This window comes from Erpetoichthys calabaricus, chromosome 6, assembly GCF_900747795.2.
Source record: "Erpetoichthys calabaricus chromosome 6, fErpCal1.3, whole genome shotgun sequence".
NCBI classification, from domain to species: Eukaryota; Metazoa; Chordata; class Cladistia; order Polypteriformes; family Polypteridae; genus Erpetoichthys; species Erpetoichthys calabaricus.
Window position 1 is genome coordinate 144,129,281 of NC_041399.2, and position 20,781 is coordinate 144,150,061.

The 20,781-nt window shown below is 38.7% G+C and overlaps 1 protein-coding gene across 1 annotated transcript in view; it reads right to left on the reverse strand.

The window, feature by feature from the left end:
- Positions 1–20,781, reverse strand: part of adcy1a (adenylate cyclase 1a) — a 554,748-nt gene that overhangs the window by 104,423 nt on the left and 429,544 nt on the right. Inside the window, exon 7 of the mRNA XM_028803971.2 lies at positions 1,539–1,680. Coding sequence (XP_028659804.1) covers positions 1,539–1,680 — 142 coding nt within the window. The remainder of the gene's footprint in view (positions 1–1,538; positions 1,681–20,781) is intronic.

The window sequence follows — 20,781 nt, forward strand, 5'->3', positions numbered from 1 at the left end:
AATATAGTAGATGGGAACTAAAGGCAACCCTGGCAGTTTCAAGAACCAGATGTGTATCGAATGCCAGTCCAAAGCAGGACATATTTATATTTATGCACAAACCCAAACTCTCTCAAACTGCGTAAATGTAAAATCATTAGTTAATTAGGCATGCTCATCTAACAACAGAAACCCAGGACAAATACAGGTAAAGACAACAGGAAATTACAAACTCCATACAGAATGGTAGCCACGAGGCAGTAAAACCATACTGAACCTTGTGGCAACCCATAATATCACAATCTGTTCATCCATCCAATCACCTATTCATTTTTACCCAAAAATTTCTATTATATAGTCATGAGGTATTGCTTGTAAAGGAGGAACAGACCCTGAATGGGATGTCAATATGTTGTAGGGAACGCTCAGGCTTGTACTGTATCTATGCACACTCCTGTTGTGTTAGTTTTCACAGAAACCACTTAATCTTCCAAGCCTTTATTTTTTTTTTGATTTGAGAGGAAACCAATTTACATGGAAGGAAGAATGTACAAGCTCCATGTGGTGCTTGGAATGGGAATTAAACCCTAAGATTCAACAGTGCTAATTAATGTACCATTAATATATGAGAACATATTTTTCTAAGTAATTTTTTTCAAGTATCATTTCATTGTCTTTAATAAATAAATTGGCACTAGTTAATATATACATTGTGACCTGCAGGGGGCACTCCAGCCGCCCCAAACAGACACACTAGGCACAAGTTTCAGCACCACATATTTTTATTTTAATGGGAAATGCTTTCCCTCATTTCCCACCTGCTCAGCACAGTACAGTAAGAGCAATAAACACAATAAACATCAAGAACTTTGCCTTTTCTTCTTTCTTTTTCTTTTCGTCCACCTTTCTTTCTCTGTCTCCACTCCCGGAATGAAAGCAGCCGGCTCCTTTTATTCTGCACCTGAGAGCATTCCAGGTGGCCTATTAGCATGTTCCAGAAGTACTCCTAGGTGTCGCAGAAGCCCAACATAGTAGGGCTCTTCAGCCTCCACAGCCCCTGGCAGCACCCATGGAACTCAACAGGGCTACAGTGAACTCCAACTCCCAGTATGCCCTACTGGTATCTGTGGTGCTGCAGCAACCCAGGGGGTTTTCCCTTTAGTGTCAGAGGGTAGATAATGCAATGAGCACGCTCTCTCCGCAGGTCTTTCTGCCAAGTTGGCGTTCCAGTTGGGTAGAGCCCTTGCTGTCCGCTGCAACATGCTGTAATGGACCCTGTCTCAATGGTAATTATTGAAAGAGAATACTGTATCTCCATTTTTCTTATCTTCTAAATGTTTAGTCCCATGGTTCACTTGTTTGCATGTGTTTGACTTTTATTCATTTTGATGCTTGTATGATTAATTATTTTATGTTGCCACCGATCACAATGACAATTTGCATTTTTATAATGTAGACTCAATTATGCATTCATTGAGTCTCTTTACAGCATTCAGGATCCAAAGACAAGAAGTCTTAAGTACTGTACACAAAAACTATTACAAAGACTTAATTCATACCTTTCGTCGATGTGATGGCACTATAAAATATGTTTCAATATTGTGCTTCTGAAGAAAACTGTTTCTTTCATGCCCATATCCTGGCTCAACTTCATAGTCTCCATTGAGGCACTCTAGAGTAGTTTTTGTAATGTGTACTTTCCTGAAATGATGAATATGTTGTAAGTCTTTTGACTTCAAAATTTAAACAAAATTAAACATTTAAAATTGTTAACTATACAGTACATAATCAAACATGTAAGTTGTTTGAAGTAATGCATATACTGTACACATTAAACATGACTAAATCATACAATATTTTTTCAGCAGAAATACAGGCATATAAATATAATTTTCTGGTATTTGGTACACTGGGACCTGGCTGGTATGTATGTCATCATGTCAATTCAGGCACATATAGTAAATATTGTGACACATGCCAAATTTTATTATGCGTTCAGAATGTTCAGTCTTGGTGTCTGTGTACTATTGCCATAGCTGATTTAGTAATCTGCTAATTACCACCAAGGTGTGTGCAGGAATTGTTACCCAAATTTCTTCAATTGCTTTCCTTTTACTTCTCTTCGTCTTTTGGCTGCTCCTGTTAGGGGCTGCCACAGTGGATCATCTTCTTCCATATCTTTCTGTCCTCTGCATCTTGTTCTGTTACACCCATCACCTGCATATCCTCTCTAACCACATCCATAAACCCTCCTCCTAGGCCTTCTTCTTTTCCTCTTCCCTGGCAGCTCTATCCTTAGCATCCTTCTACCAATATACCCAGCATCTCTCCTCTGCACATATCCAAACCAATGGGAGACTTTGTCTCCCAACCGTCCAACTTGAGCTGACCCTCTAATGTACTCATTTCTAATCCTAATCATCCTCGTCACACCCAGTGCAAATCTTAGCATCTTTAACTCTGCTACCTCCAGCTCTATCTCCTGCTTTCTGGTCAGTGCCACCATCTCCATCCCATATAACATATCTGATCTCATTACCGTCCTGTAAACCTTCCCTTTCACTCTTGCTGATACCCTTCTGTCACAATTTACTCCTGTCACTTTTCTCCACCAATTCCACCCTGCCTGCACTCTCTTTTTCACCTCTCTTCCACAATCCCCATTAATTTGTACTGTTGATCCCAAGTACTGTATTTAAATTCATCCACCTTCGCCAACTCTACTCCCTGCATCCTCACCATTCCACTGACCTCCCTCTCATTTACACACATGTATTCTGTCTTGTTCCTACTGACCTTCATTCCTCTCCTCTCTAGAGCATATCTCCACCTCTGAAGGGTCTCTTCAACCTAATCCCTACTATCGCTACAGATCACAATGTCATCGGCAAACATTATAGTCCACGGGGACTCCTGTCTAATCTTGTCTGTCAACCTGTCCATCACCATTGCAAATAAGAAAGGGCTCAGAGCCGATCCCTGATGTAATCCCACCTCCACCTTGAATGCATCCGTCACTCCTACAGCAGACCTTACCACTGTCACACTTCCCTTGTACATATCCTGTAAAACTCTTACATACTTCTCTGCCACTCCCAACTTCCTCATACAATACCACAACTCCTCTCAAGGCACCCTGTCATATGCTTTCTCCAGGTCCACAAAGACGCAATGCAACTCCTTCTGGCCTTCTCTATACTTCTCCATCAACATCCTCAGAGCAAACCTCGTAACTGTGGTGCTCTTTCTTGGCATGAAACCATACTGCTGCTCGCTAATCATCACCTCACTTCTTAACGTAGCTTCCACTACTCTTTCCCATAACTTCATGCTGAACATAGTTCAAACAAAAAATATATTTTGAGGCTCCTGTTTTAGATTTTATCACAAGACGATGAAATAAAAAGTAATTGTTTGGATAAACTAACCCTGCTCCACACAGGGATACATTGGTGGTGCAAAATAATTCTATAATGCTAAAATGTGTGCCAGTGCATTGTACGTGTGGTCTGAATCAGTAAATTAAATAAGTCCACAGCTCTTACTAATGCATAATTTTGAATAAATCACTAGTTGTGCTAGTAGTCTGGAAACTTTAAGATGCCTTTGAATGGTTTTAACAATAAATGAGCTACAGTTTAAAGTCAAGTTTATTGTCATATCTATAAGTAGAATACCATTTGTACTTGCATGTTTGATCAGAACAGGTGGCAGAAACACAAAAAATAAAATAGATAAATAAGTAAATAAGTAAAATGTATACTTAGTTTGCAACATATGTACACTTACATTAAAATGTTTGGGGTCACCCAGAAATTTTCATACTTTTGATAGAAATTGATCAATTTTATTAACAAACTGATTTAAAAATATAGCCAAGGCATTACAAGTGTTGCTAATGCTATTACCGCTAGAAATGACTGATTTTTAATTTATTAACATATGGCAGCAAAGACCCACTTTCAGCAGCTGCTCTTTTAGTGTCCTAATGGTAAACACCCTTAGCTTATCCTTAATTAGTCATGTTTGCATACTAATTGGTTGTTAGAGAAACCTTTGTAATCACATTAACACTGCTGAAACCTGCTCTTCTATTCACTTGGGTTAGTATGTACTGGCATTCCTAAAGTTCAGTTCTGAGTTCAAAAATGGCCAAAACGAAATAGCTTTCTCAACAAACATGTCAGTCTATAGTTTTTTTTACAGACTGAAGGCTATTCCATGTGATAAATTGCCAAGAAACTGAAGAATTCATACAAAGGTATCTATTACTTTCTTTAGAGACTAAGGAAAACTGTATCTAACTAGGACAGAAAAAGGAAAGATAGACCCAGATGGGCAACTGTATAAGAGGAAAAGGACATCAGAGTCTGTAGTTTGAGGAATAAATGACTCAATTGTTTTCTTCATTAAATAATAAAATTATTTTAAATAATAAATTAAAAATCAGTATATATATCAGTATATAATTTATAAAGTTATATATTATATAAATATATACAATATATCCAGTGAGCATTGCAAGGTATTTACACACACCATCCATCCATTCCGCTATATCCTAACTACAGGGTCACGGGGGTCTGCTGGAGCCAATCCCAGCCAACACATGGCGTTAGGCAGGAAACAAACCCTGGGCAGGGAGCCAGCCCACCACCAGGCACGAACACACACACACACCAAGCACACACTAGGGCCAATTTAGAATCGCCAATCCACCTAACCTGCATGTCTTTGGACTGTGGGAGTCCAAAATCTAAATGCAGAGGGTGGCACTAGGTCGTAAATTGAGGAGTTGGGTGGTCAGCCTGGATATTACAACACTGCTGAGCTGTAACCTTTAAACAGGACACTGGCATAGCAGTCTATATTATCCAGATATGCTAGGATGGTATAAAGTGCAAAGAATATGGCATCCTTCATGGACTGGCTGTATTAATATGCAAACTGGAGGTGATTATGACTATTTAGAGTATATATCATGTTTACTGATTTTTATTTAGACAGCAATGTGGGTTAGGTGATAGTGCCATTAGCAGTAAACCACAGAGTTGACAGATCAATTACAATAACCAAATAAGTGATCCAGAGCGATTCTCTTTTCTATCTAGTAACCTGCATGAAATCTGAAAGTTATTTTCTATAAAAGTATTAGCTAAATAAACAAAGGTATATAAAAGCGGCACATTGGTAGCGCTGCTGCCTCGCAGTGAAGAGACCTGGGTTTTCTTCCTGGGTCCTCCCTGCGTGGAGTTTGCATGTTCTCCCCGTGTCTGCGTGGGTTTCCTCCGGGTGCTCCGGTTTCCTCTCACAGTCCAAAGACATACAGGTTAGGTGCATTGGCGATCCTAAAATTGTCCCTAGTGTGTGCTTGGTGTGTGGGTGTGTGTGTGTGTGTGTGTGTACCCTGCGGTGGGCTGGCACCCTGCCTGGGATTTGTTCCTGCCTTGCGCCCTGTGCTGGCTGGGATTGGGTCCAGCAGACCCCCGTGACCCTGTGTTAGGATATTGCGGGTTGGACGATGACTGACTGACTGACAAAGGTATACAGTATATACTGAAATGTAAATCATAAAATGGCTGTAAAACTCTAATGCAAAATGAAAATGCTATACTAAATACAATAAGATGGAGGCAGTAGAGGTACACAATATTAAAACAAACATGAAATTGTGCAAAATAGAGACCTTTAGTTAAATTTTATGGAGTGGACAATGTCAGAGTACCATGGTCATATTCATTTAATTCACAAAATAGGTGGCGTTGGAAGGATGGTGCTCTTTAATCTAATGTATACATGTTTATACTGTTTAGGGAACATTACTGAACATGAGAAATAAACAGAAAAGATTAATTTGGAAAAAGGCATTGAAGCAGGTCACACTCTTCACTGCTTCTTTGCCTGAATGTTAAATTTAGTACAGGCACATGAATATAACCTTTGACCCTTTGTTATTCCTACTCCTATTGAAGTAGGAATATCACAGTCTATTGTATTAAGCTCATTTGTAGAATTTGGTGTTGATTAAGGTGACCAACTGAAAATAATCCCAATTGGTTGGTCTGGTAAGGACTGCAAAGCTGAAACAAACATTAATGATTTAAAAACTACAGGGAAACATTCAGTAAAAATAATCTATCATATCAAGTGTACAACACACTATGGCATCCATTAACAATTTAAAAACATGGTATATTACACCGATGAGAGAGACATCAAGACCTGTCATCTTTTATCTGATTCCTCTCCATTTGTAATTGGTGATTTTGCAGTCTTGTGCAGCAGTTTGAAATTTCAGGGTAGATGCATCCCTTTTGCTTTTAATTACCCAGAGACTGTCAATCTTACAGTTACATACTGTGAAAAAATAAGCTGAAAGACAATCTAACAAAATGAAATGTTTTATTCAGCACATGATCAGGAATATTTGAATTCGAAATATGGAAAAAGCCACCAGACTTCATTTAAATGAACAATTATGCAGAGCGCTCTAGTAATTCCAACTTTCAGCTACATGAGAATTTTTTTGAAGCTTTGTGCCACTCATGTCTTTCAAATTAATGCAAAAATTTCTGAAGTAGTTCCATTGGCCTTTTCTTCACTAAAAAAATGATAAGTATAAAGACCAAAAGAGACATCAGGGAGGGGGCACAGATAGCATTACTTCCTTACTGCTTCTGGAGTCTTGTTTGATTTCTAAGCAGGCTGCATTCTTTGTGGAGTTTGCATGCTTTTTTCCAGGTAAGAACTGGTTCTCTACACACTCCTGCCTCATCCCATCTTTCAAAGACATGATATTATATTCATTTTTTCCTCCAAAGTGTCTTGGCCTGACTAAAATACATGTGTGCATGCATGCTCACTGATTCTGCATACATACTGTATGCTCCGTGCAGGATCGACGTATTGCATATGTTGCTGTTACCCTTCATAGGTACAAGCAGATTTGGAAAATGGATAAATGGCAGGAGGTTAAAGACAACAATTCAAGTTGTGTCACTGTCTCTGGCAGAATGTTTTGATGTAACTTAAATACAGTAAAAAAGCAATTTACACACAAAGATGAGTTTAAATAGAAACAAATAATGAGTGTAGAATGTTTTCTATTTGTCATCTGGCACATGAATATGTGTAGACAGATAAAACACTAGGAGAACAAAACACTATTGTAAACTAATAAGCAATTTTCCTCTATACTCTGTGTAGCCTTACATAACATCATTTTTGTATTTCTATTATTCCTATTTATATTTCTATTACTATGATTTCAACATTGTTTAAATGTCCAATTTCTGGTCCTTTGTTAGTAGTGAACTGATGTCATTATTTTCACCACAGACCTTATCTAAGCCAAACTACAAGTCAACAATGTACTGTAGGGGTTTCAAGTGCACTGACAGCTACTTTATTTTAGCTGTGTTAATAGCCTTTCTTTACTTCTCTGCTACTTTATAGCTAGTTTTAAAATTTCATATTTCTGTGTTAAACAGACAACACTTCACTCTCCTCTTCTCTTTACATTTTGTGACAAAAAATTGAAATAGACAATTTTTACATGATAAAAAGTCGCCCATATATCTTTTCTTTCCAGCATTCTACACATACAGAATATTATGTACTGAACATATATATTTCTATAAATATATATATATACAGTATATATATAGTACATACATGTGTGCATTATATAATCTATATAATGTAAATAATGTAAATTAAATGGCAATTATGAAGAAAACAATTGCATGCAAAAGTATAATGATATACTGTACATAAAGGAGTAAGTAAATTGTAAAAAAAAAAATGTAATTAAATAAAAGTCATCCAATTATTATGAAAACTCATCTAAATATTATTATTAAATCATTATTTTATTATCACAGGTTTTATTTCACATTGGCCTTATTTTCAAAGACAGTTTTTATTTCACAATGCGATTTTTCTGAAAGGTATGGTTCTGAATGGCTCTTTAATTTATTTCCCAATGCCTCTTTTCAAAATGGTTTTGTCACTTGTCAATCAAGAAAGAGACCACCCGGCTTATCCTGTTCCTATTGGGTAATCCTTTGCTGTCGATTTCTTTTCCCTGATTGTAGACATTAGGCTGCCAAATGTCTTTTAGAGCAGTCACTACTATTTGAGACAAATTGGCGATATCTTGGAAATGCTGAGACAATGAAGAGCCCTTCAAAATGTTGATGCTGATGAAGAAGTCATTAGTACTTTAAGACTGACTCAACTGATTTTAAACTACCTAGAATGTCTTCCTCAATTTGAATATTTTGAAGATCGCTTGTCTGTCTGAACATTCCCAATGTATTGTCGACTCATCTTAAAATAGCATCATGTTGTGGCCAGCAAACTGCTCTTCAGATTGGGGCTAAATGCTTAACTGACAGCCTCCATAAGCCTCAAGAACATTCAAGATGATAGGTAGGGACTTTGAAATAGAGGATGGGTTGTTCTTGCTGAAAATGAATTGGGGAGAATGAAAGAGAGGGGAAGACAGATTGACAGTGAAAAGGCAATCACAGCTACACCAGGGGACCGCAAAGCGAGAGTAGAAGCTGGTGTTCTTTTACTGAGTGTTTCCTGTGGATTGTAACAGCGAGAAAAGTGAGGTCATTAAGCTTTCAATGTTCAGTTTATTATCATTTATTAAACACACCCACTAATTGTTACAGTTACAATATGTTAAACTATTTCTATGTATAACAGTTCGCCTGCAAAATGAACTCTCTCTGAATGTGAGAAAAGTACAAGTAGCACTAAAAAAGCTTTGGTAGCCTACCATTTAATGTATACCAGGCAAAATTAATCAACAGCAAAGGATTAACTAATAGGAAAAGACTAAGCCCGTTTGTCTTAACTGACAAGTGACGAAAATATTATGAAAACAGGCATTTTGAAATAAATAGCACTGGTTTTAAATGAGCCATTCGGAAATGTGCCATTCAGAAAAATCACATTGGGAAATTAAGAAATGGTGTTTAAAAATAATGCCATTGTGAAATAAAACCTGTGATAATACTAAAATAATAACTATGTTTCATAATTATTAGATGACTATAGTTTTTTCCCAGTTTTATGACTCATGCATATATATATACAGTAGAGTATATATATGCATGAGTCATAAATATAAATGTATATATATATGTATATTCAGTAATCCCTCGCTATATCGCGCTTCGACTTCCGTGGGTTCACTCTATCGCGGATTTTATATGTAAGCTTATTTAAATATATATCGCGGATTTTTCGCTGGTTCGTGGGTTTCAGTGGACAATGGGTCTTTTAATTTCTGGTACATGCTTCCTCAGTTGGTTTGCCCAGTTGATTTCATACAAGGGACGCTATTGGCAGATGGCTGAGAAGCTACCCAATCAGAGCACGTATTACGTATTAAATAAAACTCCTCAAATATATTGTGAGCACGGGGGCTGTTCGCACCCCTAGAGGATACGGCCGCTCCTCAAAAAACTCTGAAAGACTACCTTCACATTGCTCCCTTCCTTGCTGGGCTTACTTGTGTTTGCTTTGTTGCGCGATATGCTTCCCGCACAGTGCTTCACATACTTAAAAGCTCAAACAGCACCTATTGATTTTTGATTGCTTGCTTTTCTCTCTCTCTTTCTCTTGCTCTGACATTCACTGCTCCTGACGGAGGGGGTGTGAGCAGGGGAGCTGTTCGCACCCCTAGAGGATACCGACGCTCGTCTAAAAAATGCTGAAAGACTACCTTCACATTGCTCCCTTCCTTGCTGGGCTTCCTTGCAGCTGCTTTGTCAAGCGACATGCTTCCCGCACGGTGCTTCGCATACTTAAAAGCTCGAACAGCACCTATTGATTTTTGATTGTTTGCTTTTCTCTCTCTCTGACATTCTCTGCTCCTGACTTGCACTCCTTTGAAGAGGAAGATATGCTTGCATTCTTTTAATTGTGAGACGGAACTGTCATATGTGTCTTGTCATGGAGCACGTTTAAACTTTGAAAAAGAGACAAATGTTTGTTTGCAGTGTTTGAATAAAGTTCCTGTCTCTCTACAACCTCCTGTGTTTCTGTGCAAATCTGTGACCCAAGCATGAAAATATAAAAATAACCATATAAACATATGGTATCTACTTCGCGGATTTTCACCTTTCGCGGGGGGTTCTGGAATGCAACCCCCGTGATCGAGCAGGGATCACTTTGTGTGTGTATATATATATATATATATATATATATATATATATATATATATATATATATATATATATATATATATATTGTAGCAGTAGAGCTATCGGCCCACCTCTTGAACCCTCAGGTACCACTCCAAATACCAGGTAAAAGTCCAAGACATCTTTATTTTTAAATAATCACATGCACAAAGCACCCTCCACTCCACACTAATCATATACTCAATTCTCCAAATACAAACCAATCCTTCTCTCCCAGACACTTCGCCACCCTACCTCCCAGCTCAGCTCAGTGTCTGGGCTTTCCCAGAGTCCTTTATACACCCTGACCCGGAGGTGTTCCTGCCCAACAGTCCAAAAGTCCTTATTCCTTCCAGGTCAGGGTAAACAGTCCTTATCTTCACCCCGGAAGCATGTCGTTTCTTCCTGTCCCGGGATTATGACGCACTTCCGGGTTATAGGGCATATACGAGTCCACGGGCCTCCCGACAGCGACTCCCAGTGGTCCCCAGGGTATCCAGCAGGGCTGTGTATAACAACTACATAGTCCATGAGGTCCTGCTGGAATTCGGGGCCCATCCATGCTGTCGGGAGAGCTCCTCCTGGCGGCCTGGGGGTGAGGGCCAGAATATAAAGCCAGCCATCCTTCACAATATATATATATACCTGTACTTTTGTATCTGATTATTTATTTCATAATTTCAAAAGTATTTATTTCATTTTTGTACAAATGGTATTCCATACACGCGTACCTCTGGTCCTCAGATAAAAGGGAACTGAAATACATGGTGTTTAATGATAAACCTGATTACGAAAACATGTAGGTGTCATGCCATGGGGGATTATCAACAGCAGCTCCAATGGATGGAAAAGATGAGGAGTTGATGTTATTGTTTATGTGTTGTAAATTGTTTCTTTCTGCACTTCCTAAGTTCCAATGTCTTTCAGTATGTGTGGTGGTTTATATAGAACAAGCAGTACATTTCAATTTTGAGAACACAGTCTTTTGTATTTCCCTTGAAAACATAGAACTCCATAGTGAGCACATAGCGATTCAATTTTCCCAAGCAGTGTCCATTAAACAAACATTGATATAAGAATATAAAAGCAACATTCGCATATGGGTAATAATAATAATAATAATAATAATAATAAATTTTATTTGTATTGCACTTTATATTTTAGCAATCTCAAAGTGCTACAGAGTCAAAAATAAGAGTCTATAAAAATACTTTAACAAAAAGTCTTTCTAAAGATGTGAGTTTTTAGGTTTCGTTTAAAAACATCAGTCGACTGTGGGGCTCTCAGGTAATCAGGGAGGGCATTCCAAAGCTTCGGCGCCACAGATGAAAAAGCCCTATCACCCATGCTGCTGAGCTTAGTTCTGGGGACTTGGAGGGTGTTTATGTGTACAGAGCGGAGGGTACGTGAGGAAGTATAAGGAGTGAGAAGTTCCTGTACGTAAAGAGGGGCATGTCCATAAATGCACTGATGGGTGAGAAGGGAGACCTTGTACTCTATTCTGAGCTGGACAGGAAGCCAATGAAGAGTTTTCAGGATGGGGGTGATGTGATCGTGTTTTCGCTCCCTCATCAGGATCCTGGCAGCGCTGTTCTGAATATACTGAAGTCTCTGGATACTCTTACTGGGAATCCCGATGAGGAGTGCATTACAGTAATCCAGCCTGGAAGAGACAAAGGCATGGACGAGCTTCTCTGCATCTACCAGGGTGAGTGTTGGGCATAGTTTGCCGATGTTCTTGAGGTGGTAAAAAGATGACTTACAGAGGTGTTTGATGTGGGTGTCAAAGGTGAGTTGTGAGTCCATTTTTACACCCATATTGGTAACAGATGTGGAAAGAGGGATATTTTTACCAGAGAAAGTGATACTGGTGATAGTAGAAGAACGGAGATGGTGAGGTGTACCAACTAAGATGGCTTCTGTTTTTGATCTGTTCAGCTGAAGGAAGTTGAGCCTCATCCAAGCCTCTGTCTCCTCCAGACAGGTAGTCAGTGTAGATATTGGCGGAGGAGTAATAGAGAAGGTTGGGATAGTCCTGAGGTAAAGCTGAGTGTCATTGGCATAGCAATGGAAAGATAAATCTGCTAATCACAATTCCAAGGGGGAGTATGTAGATGGTGAAAAGGATGGGGCCTAGTACAGAGCCCAGTGGGACACCACAGGTGACGTTGTGGGTGTGAGATTTTGTGCTGCCCAAGGCGACATGCTCAGTTCTGCCAGTCAGGTATGATGTGAACCAGTTGTAAACATTTCCTGAGAGTCCAATAGTGTATTGCAGGAGGTGAAGGAGGATGTTATGGTCTATTGTGTCAAAAGCAGCTGTCAGATCAAGGAGAATGAGTAGAGAAGGGGAACCAGTATCTGCTGTCATCAGAAGGTCATTGGTAACCCTGACCAAGGTTGTTTCGGTGCTATGGCCAGGGCAGAAACCAGACTGAAACTTTTCAAACAAGTTATTCAGTTTGAGATGATCATGAAGTTGTGCTGCAACTGTTTTTTCCAAGACTTTGGAGAGAAATGGAAGATTGGAGATGGGCCTATAGTTAGAGAGAACTTCAGGATCCAAGCTGGGTTTTTTCAGTAGAGGTCTGATGACAGCAGTTTTTAGTGCAGACGGAATATGGCCAACCAGAAAGGAATGATTTATAATCCTGGTGATAAGTGGAGAGACAGCAGAGATGTTGGCTGAGGGAAAAGGGTCCAGGGAACTGGTAGATGGTTTCATTTTCCTGATGACGTCCTCCACCTCTTCCCGTGTGACAACAGAAAAGGAGCAAAGTTGCTGGACAGTCTCAGACAGTGGGTCGACAGTTGGGGAGGGCAGGATATCCATAGTGGAGAGGTGCAAACGGATGCTATCAACTTTTTGTTTGAAATAATCGATATGCATGTTGCACCTTTCATTGGTAGCCTCGGAGTGAGCAGGTGAAGGAGGTTTAAGAAGGTGATTTATAATTGAAAAAAGTTTTTTGGGATTCGTGGAGTTGTTTCTGACGATGGTGGAATAGAACCTGGACCGTGCAACCTTCAGAGCTTCTGCATACGCCCTCTTGTGTTCCCAGTAAGCCTGTTTATGGACAGTCAGCCCAGAGGCCTTGAGCTGCTGCTCAAGGGCACGCCCAGCCGCCTTCATTTTTTGCAGTTCGCAGGTGTACCAAGGTGCTGAGCACGAGAATGAGGCGGACCTGGATGTTAAGGGGGCGTGGAAGTCCAGGGGACTGCTCAGGGACTGGTTGTAAAAATCCACAAGGTCAGCAACAGAGAGGGAGCTGGTAAGGTCAGAAGAAAGAAGTTTAAGGTCCAGGGCCAAGGCATCCACATTGATGTTCTTCAGATTTCTGAAATGAATCTGTCGTTTTGGTTTGGTACGGGGGAAGAAAAAAGGCAGCTCCATTGACACTACTTTGTGGTCTGAGATACCAAGATCATATACCTGTAGATTACTGATTGGGGCAGAGTTTGAAATGACCAAGTCAAGTATGTGACCCCTGGAATGTATGGGGACATCAACATGTTGTTGTAGGTTGAGAGAATCTAACAGCTCAAGGAAATCAGCAGTGAGATAACCTGTGGGATTGTCAACATGAATATTTATATCTCCTAGGATTATGATGTTGGCAGAGGTAGCACAGAGTGTTGTGAGAAGATCAGTCATTTCCGGGATGAAGGCAGAGTTGGGTTTTGGAGGCTGATAAATAAGGAGAACAGTCATGGGAAAAGGGGGCTTACATTTAAATGCAAGGCACTCGCAGGAAGATGTTGCAGGTATCGAAATAGGGTACAACCCCAGGTCCTGACAGTGGATGATAGCTAAGCCACCACCACGACCAGTGCTGCGAACTGCCTCCAAGTAACTGTAGCCAGGTAGACAGGCTTCATTTAAGGCAGAGTAAACCTCTGACTGATGCCAGGTTTCTGTCAGACACTTGAAGTCAAGTCCTTTCTCCCTGATATGTTCTTCAATCAATATGGATTTATTTCTAATGGATTGAGAATTGAACAGTTCAAATTTGACCAATGACTGTGGAGTAAATCTCTGTACAGGTCGCAAAACATTAAAATCCACTCCACACAACTTAGAAACCACTCCACAAAATAAATCCAGCCGGGGGTGTGAGGATCTCGTGGTGTTTCTGTCAATGGCTCGGGTGTTTCCCATGCTGGAGTGCAGAGATCTCGCGATACTTCCAGTGTTGATAATAGTTGAAGCAACAGTGCTCTGATGACGCGTCAGACGTGCGACAGGTGACCAGAAAGATGGAATGTTGGTAACAGAGCACTTTGGCTGGTTATGGAAGATGAACTTTCAACCGGAGCCTCTATGAATGTAACGAGGACGGCGAAGGAGTCCAAGTTTTTTAATAATGGGGATGTTAATTTCAGTAGTGGTTGCGGAATTAAGTCGGCAGAGTTGTGAGCTGGAATAGCTAAACGCCATTCTGACCGGAGAAAGGAGGGAGAAATGCTATCCAGACAGCGCCGTAAACTCCAAAGCAGACAGATTTTATTAAAACTTAATAAAATCCGTAAAATCCACAGCAGACGGTAAAACAGTATATCCGGGCAACAGGTGAATAGCTAAGTGAGTAAACAGCTAAAACTTGACAAAACTTAATAAAATCCGTAAAATCCACAGCAGACGGTAAACAGTACAAGAAAGCTTTCAGAAAAAGTACGAAACTAGTAACATTAGAAATATATAAATAATATTAGTAATATTAAACTCAGAGGGAGAAGCAGCGAACATTCAACGCCAGCGTCCTCTCCACAATCAATGTTACTCTCATGTATACTCTCATGGGTGGGAGTCTATTAGCTTGTCAGGAGACAGGGTGAGTGTGGCATGCTGATGGCCTTCAGTGTCTGAATTCTGCATAATGGCTCCATAATAAGGTCAAGCTCTCACTTTGGCATTCACAGCAGCGTCTTGTCACCTTATGATTTCTCTTTGTTCGTCAATGAAGTGCGTCTTGTGTTTGGCTTGAGACTGAGCAGTGGTTATAGGTTTCTATTTTTCTTGTGGCACGCTTGTGTGTTTCACTTCGATGAAGTGCATATCTTGTGGTTGATTCTTAGTAGGTAGCTCTGTTTTTCTTCTTGTCGCTCGTATGATTGGTCTGTGCAATGTGATTCATAGTGAGTGACTGGAAATATGCCTGTCATGAAACCCATCAACCCAGGTCATTTTGCTGAGGCAGCCACCACCTAACAACACCCAGTAATTCGGTTTTGGTTTTTGACTATCTGACTTACGTGTGCAATGAAAACAATCAGCCGCCCTCTGCAACACAGGTTTTCATCAGCAGCTATCACCACATTTCTTTTCCAATTAGTTATGTCATGCAACTAAAAGTCAGATCAGGTGGTGCTTGCACCTCTTATGAAACACAGAAACCCCAGTCACTCTGCTGAGGTTACTATAATATTTGTCTGTTGCCTGGGTTGCTGTTTTTGTGTCATCTATGCTGCTCTGTGCACACCACTGTTTTTCTGTCAGTGATGCATGTGGCCATGCATTTCATGTCAGCTGAGGTGTAAACGTACAGTAAGAGTCTTAGTAAGCTAGGTGTAGGTAAAGAAGTAGACACAGATTTGCTTGTAAACTACAGTAAATATAATGTTAATCAGAAAAGCTTTGCTACAATATGAAATCATTATGGCTACATCATTTTGGCTCCATAATTAACAGAAAATTGAATAAAGAACTTCTTTTTAATTTACCTCTGCCAATCTAAATTAGGTTTTCCACATTTTTTTTTCAATAGACAGCATAAAATGATATTTTGTTTCAGTTATATGGCATCTTAATTTTAGATTTCTACTTTTTTTTTCAATAGACAGCATAAACTGATATTTTGTTTCAGTTATATGGCATCTTAATTTTAGATTTCTACATTTTTTTTTCAATAGACAGCATAAACTGATATTTTGTTTCAGTTATATGGCATCTTAATTTTAGATCTCATCTTTAAATACTCCTAAAAGCCCATTTTGAAAGATTGAATTTAAAGCATTTTCATTTCACAACGCTTTAGTTGATGGGATTAAATTCTGTAGTATTATCAAAATTTTGATAGCAGGTAAATTGTACAACCTCAAAATGATGTCATCACAGTATATTACTAGGAAAAAATGTGAACAATACATACATACAAATAAACGATCAAATAATTAAAAATAAAGAATCTGTGTTTTTTGTAGATAAAAAATCTGTAGTTTAAGACTTTTTTGCATAGATTGGAGGAGTGTAATCCCATATACTGTATTTCTCATCAGGTCTTGAGATGAGGTCTGTAATTTGAGACATTTTTCTTGTGTATTTTTTTCTTTTTAATGCACAGTATGATAATATCAGCTACACAATAAATAGAGCACAGTGGCTTCATTATTACATCATAGAATAAACTACAGCATATCAGTTAAAAATGAATCATTTACTGAATAACTGTAAGCACTGTACTGAAAAATTACTACAATGATGGATGAAAAAAAATCACACTGTGAGATATTTTATGAGCTTTAAAGAATTCTTGAATTACTACAGCAGACCCCCGTGACCCTGTGTTCCGATTCAGCGGGTTAGGAAATGGATGGATGGATGAATTACTACACTTAGACAGAATGTGCATCAACCATTAATTTTATTATTATTTACTCATACTTTGCTGTTCATTTTTTAGTTTCCATTTCTTGTGCAATTTTATAAAGGCAGATAAATGCTATACTATCATTAAATATTCTACTTGTTAACTTTAAACATATTATACCATTAAAAATGATGTTCAATGTTTCATCACAAGATTACTAAATTTATTACTAAGTAGCAAAGTAAAATTTTATTACAAGTAAGAGATGTCAAATAAAGGCCAAAAAATAAAAATTTTAAAAGTGAAAAATATTGTAAAATTGTGTATAAAATATTACACAATTGATTCTTGAGTTGACAAAATGTTAAATTTACTTTTTAAAATTTTACAAGTAATGATACTGACAAAAAATATAAATTAACAATGAAAATATGATATTTTTTATGGACCAAAATGAACTATATATAGTCCTGTTGTTGGTAGGCTGACAGTAATTTTATCATTTATATATACATACAGTTTCTATATGTTGGCAGCGACATTCATGTCTCTGGTGATTCTTCCTTTGAAGTCACTAGATAGATTTGGAGAGCATGGGGAGGTCATGAGGTCATTGGAAAGGGGTTTGTGGCACTCATGATAGCTCTGCAAAAGGTTGAAGGTCCAAGTCTTTAGAGTCCTGGTAATTCCTGTTTTGCTATATGGTTGCGAGAGATGGACGCTACCTAGTAACCTGAGACAAAGGCTGGATTCCTTCAATACTATGTCTCTTCAGAGAATCCTTGGGTAACGCTGGTTTGCCTTTGTATCAAACAAGCAGTTGCTCACGGAGTCACGAATGAGGCACATTACCTGCATTGCGAGGGAGTGTCAGTTATGGCACTACAGCCATGTGCTGTGATTCCCCGAAGGTGATCCAGCTCACAGGATCTTCATTGTTCAGGACCCAAAAGGCTGTACAAGGCCAAGGGGACACCCACATAACACTTGGCTGCGGCAGTTAGATAGTCATTTCCAGAGGGTAGGACTGGACCACCTGGTCTGACTTGGGCGTTGCCAACTGGGATCCCGGGGTGTTTCGTAATGTGATGGGTATGGCAACACTCTGTACAATTGCATGCTCCTCAGCCTAACATGACCTATATACAGTATGTAAACACCTACACACACAGATGGGGCCATTCAGGGGAAAAAAGACTGATTACTAAATACAGTATAGCAAAATGACATATTTTATTGGCTAACTAAAAAGATTACAATATACAAGCTAACACGGTACAACACCCTAGTACTAAATACAGTATATAAACTGGTTCATAGATAGATAGATAGATAGTGTCACACACGTGCAAGTTGGTGGCAGTCAAAGAGCCTAAAGGTGAGTGAAATATCGCGAGACAGAGGGTCATCACGTGATGCTTACCTGTATCTCTTTTCACCTACAGAAAACCTGAAGAAAAATAAGAATCTCCATTTCCGGGTTCAAAATGGCCGTGATGATGTAACTTCCTGTTCCACAATCCTTTGCTTCCCGTCACATCCTGCCAACCATTTCCTGTCCCATCATTCACTCTGTTATAAAAACGCCATTTTGTCTGCAGTAAAGTGTTCAATGTACTTCAAAGTCATATGAATCAGCTTCTTTATTTATTGTCCGGATGACAATATACGGGGACGGTCCCCAAATCTTTATCTGTTTTGTTGGAGTATTTTTTTGCTCAAGACTATCTCTTCACAATAGATAGATAGATAGATATCAGTTCAGATATATATGTTCAGTTGAATATATCTATACTAATAAAAGGCAAAGCCCTCACTGACTCACTGACTGACTGACTGACTGACTGACTGACTGACTCATCACTAATTCTCCAACTTCCCGTGTAGGTAGAAGGCTGAAATTTGGCAGGCTCATTCCTTACAGCTTACTTACAAAAGTTAGGCAGGTTTCATTTCGAAATTCTACGCGTAATGGTCATAACTGGAACCTGTTTTTTGTCCATATACTCTAATGGAGGAGGCGGAGTCACGTATTGCGTCATCACGTATTACGCCTCCTACGTAATCACGTGAACTGAAAACGAGGAAGAGATTTACAGCACAAGTCAAACGCGGGAACGAAGGTAAATGACGTTAATTGTTGACTGTCTTTTAATACTGTGTAATTGTTGAGTGTCTTTTAATACTGTGTAAGCATACATATTAACATGTGCAATTAAACATGTGCATTTACGGGGTGATTTCTCAGGCTTAAAAGCTTGCCTTTTATTAAAAAGGTAAATGCAAACTCTTTTCATTCTGAAGGGCACAAACCACGTTAGATTTCAGCCGTTAAACGCGCAAAAATGTCAGTACACCAGATAAATAAGCGCAACATATTATCAGTTGTATTGTATGCTTACAATACATATAGAAATGTGTTAATCGTTAACTAATATTATGGGATGGTGTTTTTCGACTCGTGCCTTGATTAAAACGATTGCATGTCTTGGTGGGTTTGCGTAGCTTATTGTCAATATCTTTACACCTCTTTTTAAGACTTAATTTAAAAAGGTTTTCTTTTCTTCTTAATTAAAATTTAAAAGCAATACTTCACCGCTGCGAAGCCCCTTTAGCGCTGACATCCGAGGTTCGATTACTGTAAGCTAGTGCAGTGAGTGTGTACGCCTGATGAGCCAAGAATAAGGGGGAAAGACGTGTCGCGTACTCTTTGCATTATTTGACAGTAAACTATTTTCATCCATTCTATGATCTGCTTCTCACAACTGAAGGCACCGTGGCTGATGTTACCTGACTTGCTGGCCAACCATAAGCGTTACCTGGTAGGTAACCACCCACTCACTTCATTCCCTTACGGGAATCGAACCTCGGACGTCAGCGCTAGAGGCAAAGCCCCTAAAATTGCGCCACGGCGTAGGTGGTTCGTTTATTTGACAGCATGTAGATCGGGGTAATTACATTCACGGCATTCGTAGTCTGATTCACAATCTGATTATATGGGTGGTTACCTACCAGGTAACGCTTATGATTAGCCAGCAAGTCAGCTCGAAGTGATCACTCGAGTGAAGGCAGCTTCATAAAAAAACAAATCCTTAACAAACTGTTATTGGTATGTTTTCCCTCAATTTTAAAAGGTTTTCTTTTCTTCTTAATAAAAATTTAAAAGCAGCACTTCACCGGTGCGAAGCGCGGGGATTTGAGCGACTGACTCATACAGACATATTCATGAGTGCAGGTACTTCAGAAAGAAAGCACCGTGTAAACCTAAACTTTAAATTAAGTTCATAGACCTACAAAAGGTTGCCATTGATTTGAGGCAAGATTGCTTTTCTCATGTACAACTATACGTTGCATTCTTAACAGTAAGCTTGCACAGCTTGGTCATATTACAACCTGAGTGCTGAACTGACAACGTCGTATACAAACAGAACTATATCAATTGTAATAAACAAAAAAAAAAAAAAGCGAAGAACCTTTGGATTTAATAAAAAGGCTCATTCCTTGGCGAAGCAAGGAAAAAGGAAGACCTTATATGGCGTTCGTTTATAAAACAGCGGAAAAGCTGTGTTAAGGCTGCTTCACAAAAAAACAGATCCTTAACAAATTGCTATTGGGATATTTTCCCTCAATTTAAAAAGCTTTTCTTCTTAATAAAAATTTAAAAGCAGTACTTCGCGGGGATTTAGTTATAGATATAGATATAGATAAATATATAAAAAAAAAAAAAAGATATATATATATATTTATGTATATATAGATATAGATATAGATATAGATATAGATAAATATATATATATATAGATGTATATAGAGATATAGATATATATAGATATACATATATAGATATAGATATATATATACATATATGTATGTCTATAGATATATATATATATATATATATATATATATATATATATATATATATATATGTAAGCTTATAAGTACTGCCTTACTTCTCTTTAAGAAAGGAAGATGTAATGATACTTGATTTAAACGATTCCATGTCTTGGTGG